This window comes from Bombyx mori, chromosome 13 (assembly GCF_030269925.1).
Source record: "Bombyx mori chromosome 13, ASM3026992v2".
In the NCBI taxonomy this organism is placed as follows: domain Eukaryota; kingdom Metazoa; phylum Arthropoda; class Insecta; order Lepidoptera; family Bombycidae; genus Bombyx; species Bombyx mori.
Window position 1 is genome coordinate 16072049 of NC_085119.1, and position 13072 is coordinate 16085120.

Here is a 13072-nt window from a genome sequence, read left to right on the forward strand (position 1 = left end):
CTTGAATTACTTAATGCTTACATAAAATTCCACATATTATATATTTCCAAAATGTTATCAACATTTTAATAACCCTAAAATTGTGGATTTTATTTTTCGGACTTCACGATGTTTTTGACAAAGATATCATGTTCATGTTTTTTTTTTCGTTGTAAGCTGACTAACAAACGGCGCACCTGATAGAAGATAGTGATAGTTGTTCATGGAAATCAAGAATAACATGAGTTCAAGAAAACCAAGGTAAACCTGCTGAGGACTCTCGTTAAGCATTATTGAAATCTTCGCAGCCTAACGGATGTTAATGACAATCAAACACGCAAACATTTTTATTTGCGTAACTACTGGTGGTAGGACGTCTTGTGAGCTCGCACGAGTAGTTACCACCATCCTGCCTAATTCTGCGGTGAAGCAGAAATGCATTTCGGTTTGAACGGTACAGCCGTTGTACTGTAAAACTGAGACTTAGAACTCATGTCTCAAAGTGGGTGATGGTATTTACGTTGTTGATGTCTATGGGCTTTGATTACTATTTAACACCAGGGGGACCGTGAGCTCATCCACTCAAAGTGGGGTGGTTCCTAGCGAAAAGACCTTTAAAAGGGCTCTGGGGATGAATTGATTGGATCCAGATAATAAGTTCTGATGACAGGTGTGATAGTTAAAAGAGATAAAGAATTCATGTCGAACAACACACACAGAAACGAAGTCCCTCCGTTGGACAAAGAGGACCCGACAAACCGCAAGGACAGGCGGCGTTCTTTAATTTTTATGTTTTGTATTGCATTCGTGACCGCCGTTCACCAGTCTTATCGATTCATCGAAACATTAGCATTGAAAAGTTTAGACACCCGACATCTCTAGATAGAATTTTCGTTCAGAAACACGAACTAATCTAAAACTCTACAAGGAAAAACTTTAAGAACATTTTACTTCTATCAGTATGCCAAAACTTTTTTATTTTATTCTCCTATGATATTCATACAACCGCTTCTTGTTTTAGTGAATTTGCAGAGAACAGAAATCCCTTTTTACAAAATACCTAAAAGCTTTATATAGTAAGATGTGTTCAGAAAACGCAATACCCTACAACACTAAGCTGGTAAAACTTCAATCACTGTCAAATGTCAACGTCAACATCCGACTCTGTTGTCTTTGGCGGTGTAATGTCGTGACTGTTGTGCTGCGCTTCTCCGTTTCCAAAAGGAATATTATTAATAATGTTTCTAGAAATAACTGTAGAGAAGTTTTAAACCCCTTCGTTCGGTGGTGAAAATCTAGTGTTTGTTTGATAAGTCGTAAGAACAGAATTGCAAATGTCAATATGTCAGGATTTTGGCCTTAATTTCCAGCATAGAATGGTAAGCGAAATGCATGTTTTATTTTCATTCGAATAGTTTTAAGTATAGGACTAGACTCCCTTCAATTCGCGGCTGTAAGCACTTAATGTATTATCAATATTAAACCGGCTGAAATTAAATAAGATTATAATAGCACAGCATTCGTTATTTCCGGTTCGATTTAATCGGATGCTTATTGGAAAGTATGTTTGCAGGGCGCAAATATATCACAGTTGGAAAGAGATATCGGGTCAGAGCAGTTCCCACCTAACGAACATTATTTCGGATTAGTCAATGTGAGTATCAAATGATTTAGTATAGTATCAAATTTTATTACTTTAATTTTGGGATATGTTATCTAATCTAAGAAACATTTTCAAACATATCTCTTTTATATAACTTAATATGTTATATAGAGTACATACTCTATAGAAATGTAGTTGCGGATAACCCTTACCTACTTTGCCTGAAATGTGTTTCTTGACTTGATAAATTCAGACATGAAAATTATATTCAGAATGAGGTTACCAAGATAGTAAATAAAGACTATATCTAGTCAGAAAATACTACTGAAGTAAATGTAATATATAAGTAACAATATTAGAAACACTATAAATTAAATCAAAGCATTTTTTAAATGAGGAAAAGAGATATAATTATTAAAATTACAGGAATCAACATTTAAAATAATGTGATTTTAAGATACCTCCTTTATCTACATAATCTTGAATGAAATGAATTATTTGAGATTAATAATAATAAAGCACCAGTCTTGCTTGGGTCCTTGACTAACTCATATCGAAAGAAGAAAATTGATTATAACAAAATAATTTATTTAATTTCAGTTTGGCAACACTTGTTACAGCAACTCAGTGTTGCAAGCTTTATATTTTTGTCGCCCATTCAGAGAGAAAGTATTAGAGTACAAAGCTAAGAATAAAAGGACCAAGGAAACTCTATTAACATGCCTGGCAGATTTATTTTATAGCATAGCTACTCAAAAGAAAAAAGTTGGATCAATTGCACCTAAAAAATTTATTGCTAGACTTAGGAAGGAAAAGGGTATGTGGCGGGTGTCCTTATATAAAAAACCAGTAGCTTAAACTTAACACACCATTTTAATTATAATTAGCCATTTAAGAACACCTTATAATTTAGCCAACTGTCAGCACTCACCTACATCTTTACATAACATTCAAGATTGAGCACAAATTTAGTAATAGTTTAGTAATATTATTTTTACTGCATATATGAAAAAAGAAATCCCTTTTTGCAAAAACTATTCATTAATTAGTTTTTTTTGGATTTTATGAGTAATAGACTTAATTGAACCAACTGTTATATGACATTTATGACTGCATGTGACTATGAAAATGGTAAAGTATTTAAAACATATATGATGTAATGACAATAATTTTTTTCATTAAACAATAATAAAAATTTAAATACATTTGTTATACAAAGCAATATTTTTGTTACTACTTCTATCTTCTTCTTCTATCTTAAATCATTTTCTGAAGTTCCATTGAGTAACATTGCCTAATTGTTTAGTTCTTTAAATGCATATGTTTTGTTTACAGAGGAATTTGACAATTACATGCAACAAGATGCCCATGAATTCCTGAACTTCCTAATAAATCATATTAATGAAATTATTTTAGGTAAGAAGTATTTGACTTTATTTCAGTTTTAGAAACATAGGAGTAATGTCCTTGGTCGTTTTTAGTATTAATTACAGATTACATATTAAAAATGTAATAACGGGAAACTATAGAAGGTTGTCTATGCCTGTCTTGTAAAGATTCAAACTCTATTGAGAAACCACAGACTAAAAACAAATTGGCAACCTCTGAGTGTCAAGTTTTCAGATTTAATCTTAAGTATGTTAATTTACAGTTATTTAAATGGACATTTATTTTGCCAGTTGCTAATTGAAACCCTCTTTCTGACAGCGGAACGTAATCAAAGCACATTAAAAGTTCAAAAGAACAACTCCGGTGAGAATGTGACGTGTAATGGTTCAGTGCCTCACAACACTGAACCGACTTGGGTGCACGAAATATTCCAAGGAACATTAACAAGCGAGACGAGGTGTCTCAACTGTGAGACGGTCAGCAGTAAAGATGAGCATTTCTTTGATTTACAGGTAACTTTTCATTTTGTATACCCTAATTTCTCCCTTCCTATTAGCAGAGAAATGAGTGGATGCTACCACCCCACTTGAGGTAACTTGAGACAACTCTTTTAATGCATTTATGTATGTATGAGCTTTTAATCCACTGAATGTTAAGTATATAAGGAGCTGGACCCGTCATCGTGTATGCTACTACCAACCCTGAGACAAGAGGTCTAAGTAGAAGACATCACGATCTAAAGGATGAGATCCTGGTGTACTAATATCAAGCAATGCGATTTTACCGGGGTTCAAATCTCGCATAAGCGCAGTCTCAATGCTTTAATATCTAGTCTCAATTTTAAAGGCATTGTATAAGGCAAAATACTATTTTATTGTTCAAACTGAAGTACATGAATACATTGTGGTAGACATAGTCAGAATGGCATTAAAATAACCTGTTACAAGAACTATGACCACTAAAATACCTAGAGTTTTTCCCCCATTACTATGAGAGTCATTCGTGAATAATCCCCTCTATAATCCGATTTCATGTCTTTCGTATAACACATGGTTTTCCCCATATAACACGCGAATTTCCTGTATGTACTTGAAATATTCTAGGTTTTATTTAAACATCTACACTTACATCATCTACACATCGTTCATAACATAGTTGTAATGAGAAAAACATTACTGCGTCGCGGCAGATATAGGCAGGGCGATGGTACCTATCCGTGCGGACTCAAGACACCCCAAGATACGACCAGTAGTTATGTAAATTATAATTTTTGCGCTACTGATTTTGATTACACGATTTTATTGTTATTCCTTCACTGCGAAAGTCATTTGTGAACATAAGTTAAGTAGGTACGGATTTCATCAGAAAAATTGGTACCTACCTGCGGGATACGAAAACCGGTACAGCGGATCGCTTGATATGAATTTTTTTTTCGTGTGTGTTCAAGCGGATTCGAGAATGGCTTAGAATAGTTTAGATTCACAGAACGGTATACAATAACAACTTTTTTTTTAATTAAAAAAATTCTTAATTAAAAAAAATATTTAAGATGTGTACAGGACGACTTTCGAGTTCTGTCATGTTATAAAATGCAACGAAATTAAATTTATTTCATTGTACAAGTTACGTTAAAAAAAAACTTGAAATGGATTGAGCCACTACTTCCATCTGCCAAGGCTTTTCAGAGCATTCGGAAGCAGAGACCCAATTTTCCTTCGCTTCAAAATGCTTGCATGCATCCCGACTTGCCAATACCTACACTCATGGTAATGCGACGTGACGTCAACGATGTTGCCGCTTCACGGCAGAAATAGCCCGAGTGGTGGTACCTACCCGCGCGGACTCACAAGACGTCCTACCACCAGTAAAAAATATCGGACCTCGCATTACCTTTTTATTTATTTATTGCTTAGATGGGTGGACGAGCTCACGGTAAACTTGAAGTAGTTACCGGAGCCCATAGACATTTACAACATGAATGATGCGCCACCCACCTTGACATATAAGTTCTAAGGTCTCAAGTATAGTTACAACGGCTGCCCCCCCTTTTTTTTTTTTAACGCTGGGGAATCCATTTACGGATACCCGGTCCGGGGGGGTAACGAACCGGGTTATGTCGGACTCCGGCGCCTCCTGAGAGGAAAAGGGGGACGAGAAGGGCTAAGGTCCTCTACCTCACCCGAATTCCTCGCAAGAGACTACGCCTTGAAAAAGGCGCGCGAAGTACTTGCCACGAAGAATGACTACCGACTAAACCCCATCGAGCTCCACCACACCGGCTACACCAGACCTACGGTACCCCAGTGCGCGCCGAAAGTCCGCCTTCGCCGGTACCCGTCCTGATGATAAGACGGGATTTCATCTCCGGGAAAATCCCGAAGGACGTCATTTCGGGAGATACACCGTGGGCAGCGCACAGGAGCCACCTTGCACCGCCCCACCACCGGACCGACAGTCGAGTACCGGGCGCCCCCGCACCCGCCACCTGATAGTCCCTACGGGGGCTGAGCGGGGGCTTCACGCCCGCGCCGGCCATCCCGCCTTCTGCGCTGAGGTGCTGAAGAGGGATCCCACTCCCTTTCACGCTCCTCAGCCTCACGGGACGCCATTACCAGGTCACAAAACCTGGCCATGGCCTCCCACGAGCCCTGATCCTCTAACATGCGGGCGACGACAGCCCGCAGGGAGAGGTTTCTCCCCAGCACCGCGACGAGATCTCGCCGCGAGTGCTCCCAACGCGGGTACGCTTCGAGCGCGTGCTGCGCGTCATCGTCCGGGTGCCCGCACTGGTGGCAGCCTGGATGTGGCTCTCTCCTGCAGACCTTCCACAGGTACCTCCCGAAACAGCCATGTCCCGAGAGGACCTGCGCAAGGTGAAAGGAGAGTACGCCGTGACGCCGATCCGACCATGCCTCCAGCACGGGCACCAGGGTCCAGCACGGGCACCAGGGGGCTGCCCCCCCCCCCCTACCCGTGCGGACTCACAAGACGTCCTACCACCAGTAAAAATTATCGGACCTCGCATTACCTTTTTATTTATTTCTTAGATGGGTGGACGAGCTCACAGCCTACCTGGTGTTAAGTGGTTACTGGAGCCCATAGACATCTCAAGGTCTCAAGTATAGTTACAACGGCTGCCCCCCCTACTCGTGCGCACTCACAAGACGTCCTACCACCAGTAAAAATTATCGGACCTCGCATTGCCTTATGCGGTCATTGTCCCACGTTTTCAGGTGGACGTGGGTCAAAACACGAGCATCACGCACTGCCTCAAGTGCTTCAGCGACACGGAGACGCTTTGCAACGACAACAAGTTCAAGTGTGACAACTGCAGCAGCTACCAGGAGGCGCAGAAGCGGATGCGCGTGAAGAAGCTTCCCCTCATCCTCGCCCTGCACCTCAAGAGGTTCAAATACATGGAACAGTTTAACCGGCACATCAAGGTGTCGCATCGCGTTGTGTTCCCATTAGAACTGAGATTATTTAATACGGTGAGTTTGGATTATGCCCTCCGATAATAATGCAAAGAATTATTTGTGTAATGAAGCAAAATAAAAAAAATTAAAAATTGTATTCCTATGTTTATGTGTATGTATGTATGTGTATATGTATGTCTACATTTATATATATTTCACTGGATTGGTACACCGCGCGTAATTCGTTTCCAAATGATTCTTGTCCACCTGATGGTTGTCTGGAAGAGATCGCTCTTAGCGATAAGACCACCAATTGTACTTTTTTTGTATTAAATGTATCGCACTTTTTGTTTGTTTTTTGGTGTACAATAAAGAATACTCTCTCTCTCTCTCTCAAAGAAAAGAGCTTATGAGCAAGTCATTTCGGATCCTCCCGATCCACTAACGGTGCTTTTAGGTACCTCAAGCACCGGTCATCGTTCTCGTCGAACCCGTCGCTTGCGACGAAGGGCTCCACGAGTAAATTAACCCTCAGATACAGCTCACTGAGCTTCTCGCCGGATCTTCTCAGTGGGTCGCGTTTCCGATCCGGCGGTAGATTCTGCGAAGCACGGCTCTTGCTAGGGTTCGTGTTAGCAACGTCATCAGGTTTGAGCCCCGTGAGCTCACCTACTAGTTAAGGCGACGCTGACATACGACATAACGTTGAAGGAATAACATCGTGTAATAAAAATCAAACCCGCAAAATTATAATTTGCGTAATTACTGGTGGTAGGACCTCTTGTGAATCCGCGCGAGTAGGTACCACCACCCTGCCTATTTCTGCCGTGAAGCAGTAATGCGTTTCGGTTTGAAGGGTGGAGCAACCGTTGTAACTATACTGAGACCTTAGAACTCATATCTCAAGGTGTGTGGCGCATTTACGTTGTAGATGTCTATGGGTTCCAGTAACCACTTAACACCAGGTGGGCTGTGAGCTCGTTCACACATCTAAGCAATAAAAAAAAAACCTCAAGGCTCAAGCTTAGGTGGGAAAAAAAAAACAATGGCTGTCCCACCCTTCAAACCGAAACGCATTACTGCTTCACGGCAGAAATAGGCGGGGCGGTGGTACCTACCCGTGCGGACTCACAAGAGATCCTACCACCAATAATCCGCAAATTATAATTTTGCGGGTTTCATTTTTATTATACGATGTTATTCCTTCACCGTGGAAGTCAATCGTGAACAATTGTCGAGTACGTATTTCATTCGAAAAATTGGCACCCGCCTGAGATTCGAACACCGTTGCATCACTCAACATGTATGCACCGGACGTCTTATCCTTTAGGCCACGATGACTTCTGTAATATGTATAATTTTTGTTTTTCAGTCTGACGACGCTGTGAATCCGGATCGTCTGTACGACCTGGTGGCCGTGGTGGTGCACTGCGGCTCCGGCCCGAACCGGGGCCACTACATCAGCATCGTCAAGAGTCACGGCTTCTGGCTGCTGTTCGACGATGACATGGTTGATGTTAGTCACTTTTCTATATATATTATTTTCGGTAACCGTACTCGTCGAACTCGACAAAGAGGTCGACGTGCAACCTAACCCATGCATCAGCCCGCTGAGTTTCTCGCCGGATCTTCTCAGCGGGTCGCGATTCCGATCCGGTAGTAGATTCATTCGCGAAACAATTGCTCTTGAGTTGTTAGGTCTCCTTCGGAGGCGCTCGGGCAGTTGTTAGCAAATCCCACCCCTCTTGGCTGAGCCTTTGCTCGCCCACCTGTCCTGGTGAAACTGGAAAGGCCTTCGGGCCACCAGTAAACTTTCAATCATATAAAAAAAAAAAAAAAAAATATATATATATATATATTATTTTTCCTACCTAAGCTGATAGCCTTGAGAGGCTATATCAGCGTCGCCTTAACTAGTAGGTGAGCTCACGGGGCTCAAACCTGACGACGTTGCTAACACGAACCCCAGCAAGAGAAGTGCTTCGCAGAATCTACCACCGGATCTGAAACGCGACCCATTGAGAAGATCTGGCGAGAAACTCAGTGGGCTGTGTCTGAGAGTTAATTTACTCGTCGAGCCCTTCGTCGCAAGCGACGGGTTCGACGAGGACGATGACCGGTGCTTGGGATACCTAAAAGCACCGTTAGTGGATCAGGAGGACTTTTCTATAGATGACCCTTAACCTCTTCACCGACGAATTTTTTTATAGAACAAAAACCATGAATTTAGTTTATTCCTTATTGCTTATTCATTTTATATTTGAAAACAATTAAAATGAGTAAAAAAATATTAATAAACATGGTGAATATTCATTTGAAAAAATTAATCAAGTATGAGGAAATGAAATGAAATGAGATGAGATGATATGGGATGAAATAGAATCTCAGTAAAATGGTGGTTATTTACTGAGACTTTTTGGAGGATATTTTAAATAGACAAAATAAAACAATTCACACAACTTCGCTCTTCGTATTCCCGCCAAAAAGTCTCAAAACAATTCTAAATTTAGTAATGTGGCGGGTAGCCATCATACAACGCAAGATGCCTAATTGACAGATGCCTGAATCTCGCTTACGACATTTTCAAGATAAAGCGCATATATACAAGTTCCGAACAACAACATTCGGACCGTCGGTCTACCGAGCAATATCACCCGCTCGGTGGAAGATCTTCCCTTTGTCGTATATTCCTACAGTAAATATATGTTATTTTTTCTTCCAGAAAATAGATGCATCAGCTATAGAAGACTTTTACGGCCTAACTTCAGACATACAGAAATCGTCCGAAACAGGATACATACTATTTTATCAGTCTAGGGACGCTAGTTGTTAAATAAATAAATATTGTTAGTTAAATTATTGAAACCAGTCAATATGAATCGTTTTGAGATAATATGCCATGTTTGTTAAAGTTGAAACGGCATATGTTTATTAAGATAATATTTTATTCTTTGCATTATTATTATTATTATTGTCATTCAAATTGTTCGATTGTAAATAATAAATATTTCATTTCAAAATTAAAAGTTGTGATCTATCTCTTTGGGTATTTACTTATTTCATAGTAAAAAAACTCAACACCGTTTTAATTAATTAATGGTCAATAAAAAAATAATTAATTGTCAATTACGTTTTTAATAGTAGCCTAACGCTCGCCGTTTCGCTCAAATTGTCTACATTTTCCCTAAAAATTCGATTAGCGTTAGCCAGATAAGCGTACGAAAACAGTTATTTTAACATAGCACCGTCATGGTTGAGGTAATTTGTGCAAAGCATTATAATTTGCGTAATTATTGGTGGTAGGACCTCTTGGGAGTCCGCACAGGTAGGTACCATTACCCGGCCTATTTCTGAGGTGAAGGAGTAATGCGTTTCGGTTTGAAGGGTGGGGCAGCCGTTGTACCTATACTGAGACCTTAGAACTTATATCTCAAGGAGGCTGGCGCATTTACGCTGTAGATGTGTATGGTGGTAAACTCACAAAAAGTCCTACCAGCAGTAATTACGCAAATTATAATTTTGCGGGTTTGATTTTTATTACACGATGTTATTCCTTCACCGTGGAAGTCAATCGTAAACATTTGTTGAGTACGTGTTCATTAGAAAAATTGTTACCCACCTGCGGGATTCGAACACCGGTGCATCGCTCAACACAAATGCACCGGACGTCTTATCTTTTAGGCCACGACGACTTATATCGTCATCGCACCGTCCACCACCGGAGTGAGATTCATCCATACTACCTGGAGGAGACACTGCATTCATCCACAGTGCGTTTCCAGAGATCTTATTTGCCACGTACCATCCGGCTTTGGAATGAGCTCCCCTCCATGGTTTTTCGCAAGCGCTATGATATGTCATATTTGCCATTGCATTTTATTTACAAAGTTAGAATCAACTATTGAGGTAGAATAAAAACAGCGAAGTTCTTAAAAATATTTTATTGGACTTTACGCTACGAATTCGTATGGGATAGGCGCAAGTAAGACGGGTTTCTCAGTTCCACTGACGATGTGGGCAGCTTTAGGGGGAGCTGGCTGTCTCTTCAGGTTGACGGTCTTGCCGGCAGCCTTGGCTTCCTTCAGTAGCCTCTCATTCTCTTTGACTCTCTTAAGGAAGTCTTGTCTGCACTTGGAGTGCTTGACATGCTCAACACGGATATTGATGCGCTTCGGTATAATCCTTCCGCGAACACGCTTGTTGACAATCACACCGAGAGCATGAGCAGTCACGTTGTACACGCGACCTGTCTTTCCATGGTATACTTTGTGTGGCATACCCTTTTGAACTGCACCATTGCCCTGTAATAAAAAAATATAATCCATGCTGCTTCATTCATTGTAAGACAATCCAAACAATTATCCTAAATAGAGGGAAGTACATTTTTAAAGCCTTGAAAGTTTTTTTTTTTATATTTATGAAGTAAGGATTACTGGTGGCTGAAGGTCTTTTCAATTTAACCAGGACAAATGGACGAGCAAAGACCCAGCCAGAAGACATGTGATTTACTAAGCAGCTGGCCTGAGAATCTCCAAAAGAGACTTAACAATCCAAGGGCATCTACTTCGTGAATTAATCTACCACGAGATCGGACATACAACCTACAATGACAAAATCAGTTGATAAAGTGAGCTGACTGATGTGTATGGATTGGGTTGCATGTCGGACTCTACAAAGTTTAATGAATATGATTACCAGAATCCCTCGGACTTTTTTTATTGCCCGTGTAGGCAATCCTACATCTAACAACATCTGATTTATTTGCCCTGCTAAAGATATCTTTGAGAAATAAATGAGTGTTTATAGGGACAGCTACCTACACAATTAAAGACCTGTTCTGGTGAAACTGGAAAGGCCTCCGGGCCACCAGTAATCCTTCAATCATAAAAAAAAAAAAAAAAAAACAATTAAAGAATAAAAAATTCATCACATACTTCTGTATATTTATAAATTAATTACATTAAAAAGAGGGCTTAAAGATAGGGTGGGACAAAAGATGTATCAAAATGGCCCACCTCATCTTAAAATGAGCTTTGCTGCTATAAGCTTGCTTATATTAGTAAAATCTGTAAATAATATGATTTAGGTAATTACTGGTAGTAGGGTTTATTGTAAGCTCACACTTTATGAACCACTGTCCAGTCTGTTTCTGCTGTAATTCAGTCATGCAGTCTGGTTAAAAACAATAGAGAGCTATTGTGTATTGTAATTGAGACTTGACCTCATGTCTCAAGCTGAGTGTAGTAGGTAGCATTCACAAATTAAGGGAGAAAAGGCTATTTAGTTTATTGGAAGTATGTTTGTGGAAAAGCAATTTTAAAGTTTAAAATTTCGAAAAAATATTATTAAAATAAACTTCTTCAGCTATTTGAACAGAGGAAGCTTAATTAAAGTTCAATTAAAAACATCAAACTGCTGATTATAATACCAAATAAAACGCTCCTTTGCTATGCGACACTCTTTTCCTATATTATATGAGTCGTCTATTATCAAAGGTGGCAATCTGTGCATTTGGACAAAAAAATGTTATTGATATGTCAATACAGATTGATTTGAATATAATCATCTCCTTCAAAGAATACGGTTCAAAACCTGCATTAAATAAAGGTTAATACTTAACCTGTTATTTATCTAAGATGTCGTTCAGAAGAGTTTTGTGACTGCCAATGGAATACAAAGTCAATAATTCGTTTTTCTGATTTACCAGTAATTGTCCAAAAGTCACATTGCCGGCTTTGATAAAAGTCGACTCATATCAACATTTATCTTTATAATTATTAAGATAAATGTTGCATATTTATAATTATAAAATGTTGCATATTAAGCAAAATGTTGCTTAAACCAAACAACCTTTCACCCCTCAGTATGGTCTTTAAGTATCAGTAAATATTACCAGGGGGGCAATATAATAATAGTGTACTAGCATGTCCCCTAATCTATTGGTTTAAAATATTTCAACTAAGACATTTTAAAAAAACATCCATGAATAAACTATTTGACTCCTAATTAACGTTTTATTTAATACCCAATATTCAAATAATACCAGGATTGTTCGATCAAACGAAACTAACGTCTGAATATTATAGAAAATGAAGTTGAATTTTTCAGACTATGAAATATAGAAATGTGCAAAGTCAACTGTTGACATCAAATAGATTTTTGTAACTGTAAACTTGGCTAGCAATCGTAATAATCCTCTTTAGTGCTATAAAAACATTTCAGTTTAAATTACTTTAAGTCAATACCGCGTCAATTATGACCATAAGTAATAACCATAGTTTACAACGTCAATTAAACTTAAACTTACTCTGATGTCTACAATGTCTCCAACTTTGTACACTTTCATGTACGTGGAGAGCGGAATAGTTCCATGTGTGCGGAACCTGCGAGCGAACAAGTCCCTGGTGCCGCGGCGGTAACCCTTGGAGTTCGTCATCTTCGAGCCTGTAAACCGAAGTATATGATATCGACAAGTTTCACAACACGTGGATCAACTTCAAGCAAAGTTCCCTGATGTAATATTCACAAAAACTGCTATGGTAAACACTAAACGTAGACTATTGAGCAAATTGGGAATAGCTAAATGTGAAATTAAATTATTAATTGGATTTATTTTTGATTTCACGCGATATTCACCTTGTGTTACAAAGCTTGACGGATCTAGAAAGAGGTTAGTTTCGTCTAT

General features: G+C 39.3%; 2 protein-coding genes across 2 annotated transcripts; one reads left to right on the plus strand and one right to left on the minus strand.

Annotated features, from left to right (window-relative positions):
• Positions 1-1289: 1289 nt before the first annotated feature.
• USP46 (ubiquitin carboxyl-terminal hydrolase 46) lies at positions 1290-9424 on the plus strand (the record flags this gene model as incomplete). Its single annotated transcript, NM_001257013.1, is given in 7 exon segments — positions 1290-1358; positions 2183-2399; positions 2918-2998; positions 3290-3483; positions 6205-6462; positions 7760-7903; positions 9110-9424. Coding segments are annotated over 7 exon segments (1050 nt in total), but the record flags the coding sequence as incomplete, so codon positions are not given.
• An 889-nt stretch (positions 9425-10313) lies between these two features.
• Positions 10314-13042, minus strand: RpL21 (ribosomal protein L21). The gene is made up of 3 exons (NM_001043758.1): positions 13024-13042; positions 12695-12831; positions 10314-10688 (listed from the first exon to the last, which is right to left on the minus strand). Exons 2-3 carry the CDS (start codon positions 12821-12823, stop codon positions 10338-10340), a joined length of 480 nt encoding a protein of 159 aa, NP_001037223.1. The 5' UTR covers positions 12824-12831; positions 13024-13042; the 3' UTR covers positions 10314-10337.
• Between the last annotated feature and the right edge of the window lie 30 nt (positions 13043-13072).

Bases quoted from the DNA above. Each gene is read 5' to 3' on its own strand.
- RpL21 (NM_001043758.1), bottom strand. From the start codon at position 12,823: ATGACGAACTCCAAGGGTTACCGCCGCGGCACCAGGGACTTGTTCGCT. The intron at 10,689-12,694 runs GTAAGTTTAAGT...TTTTTATTACAG, and splicing joins GAGACATTGTAGACATCAGA to GGCAATGGTGCAGTTCAAAA.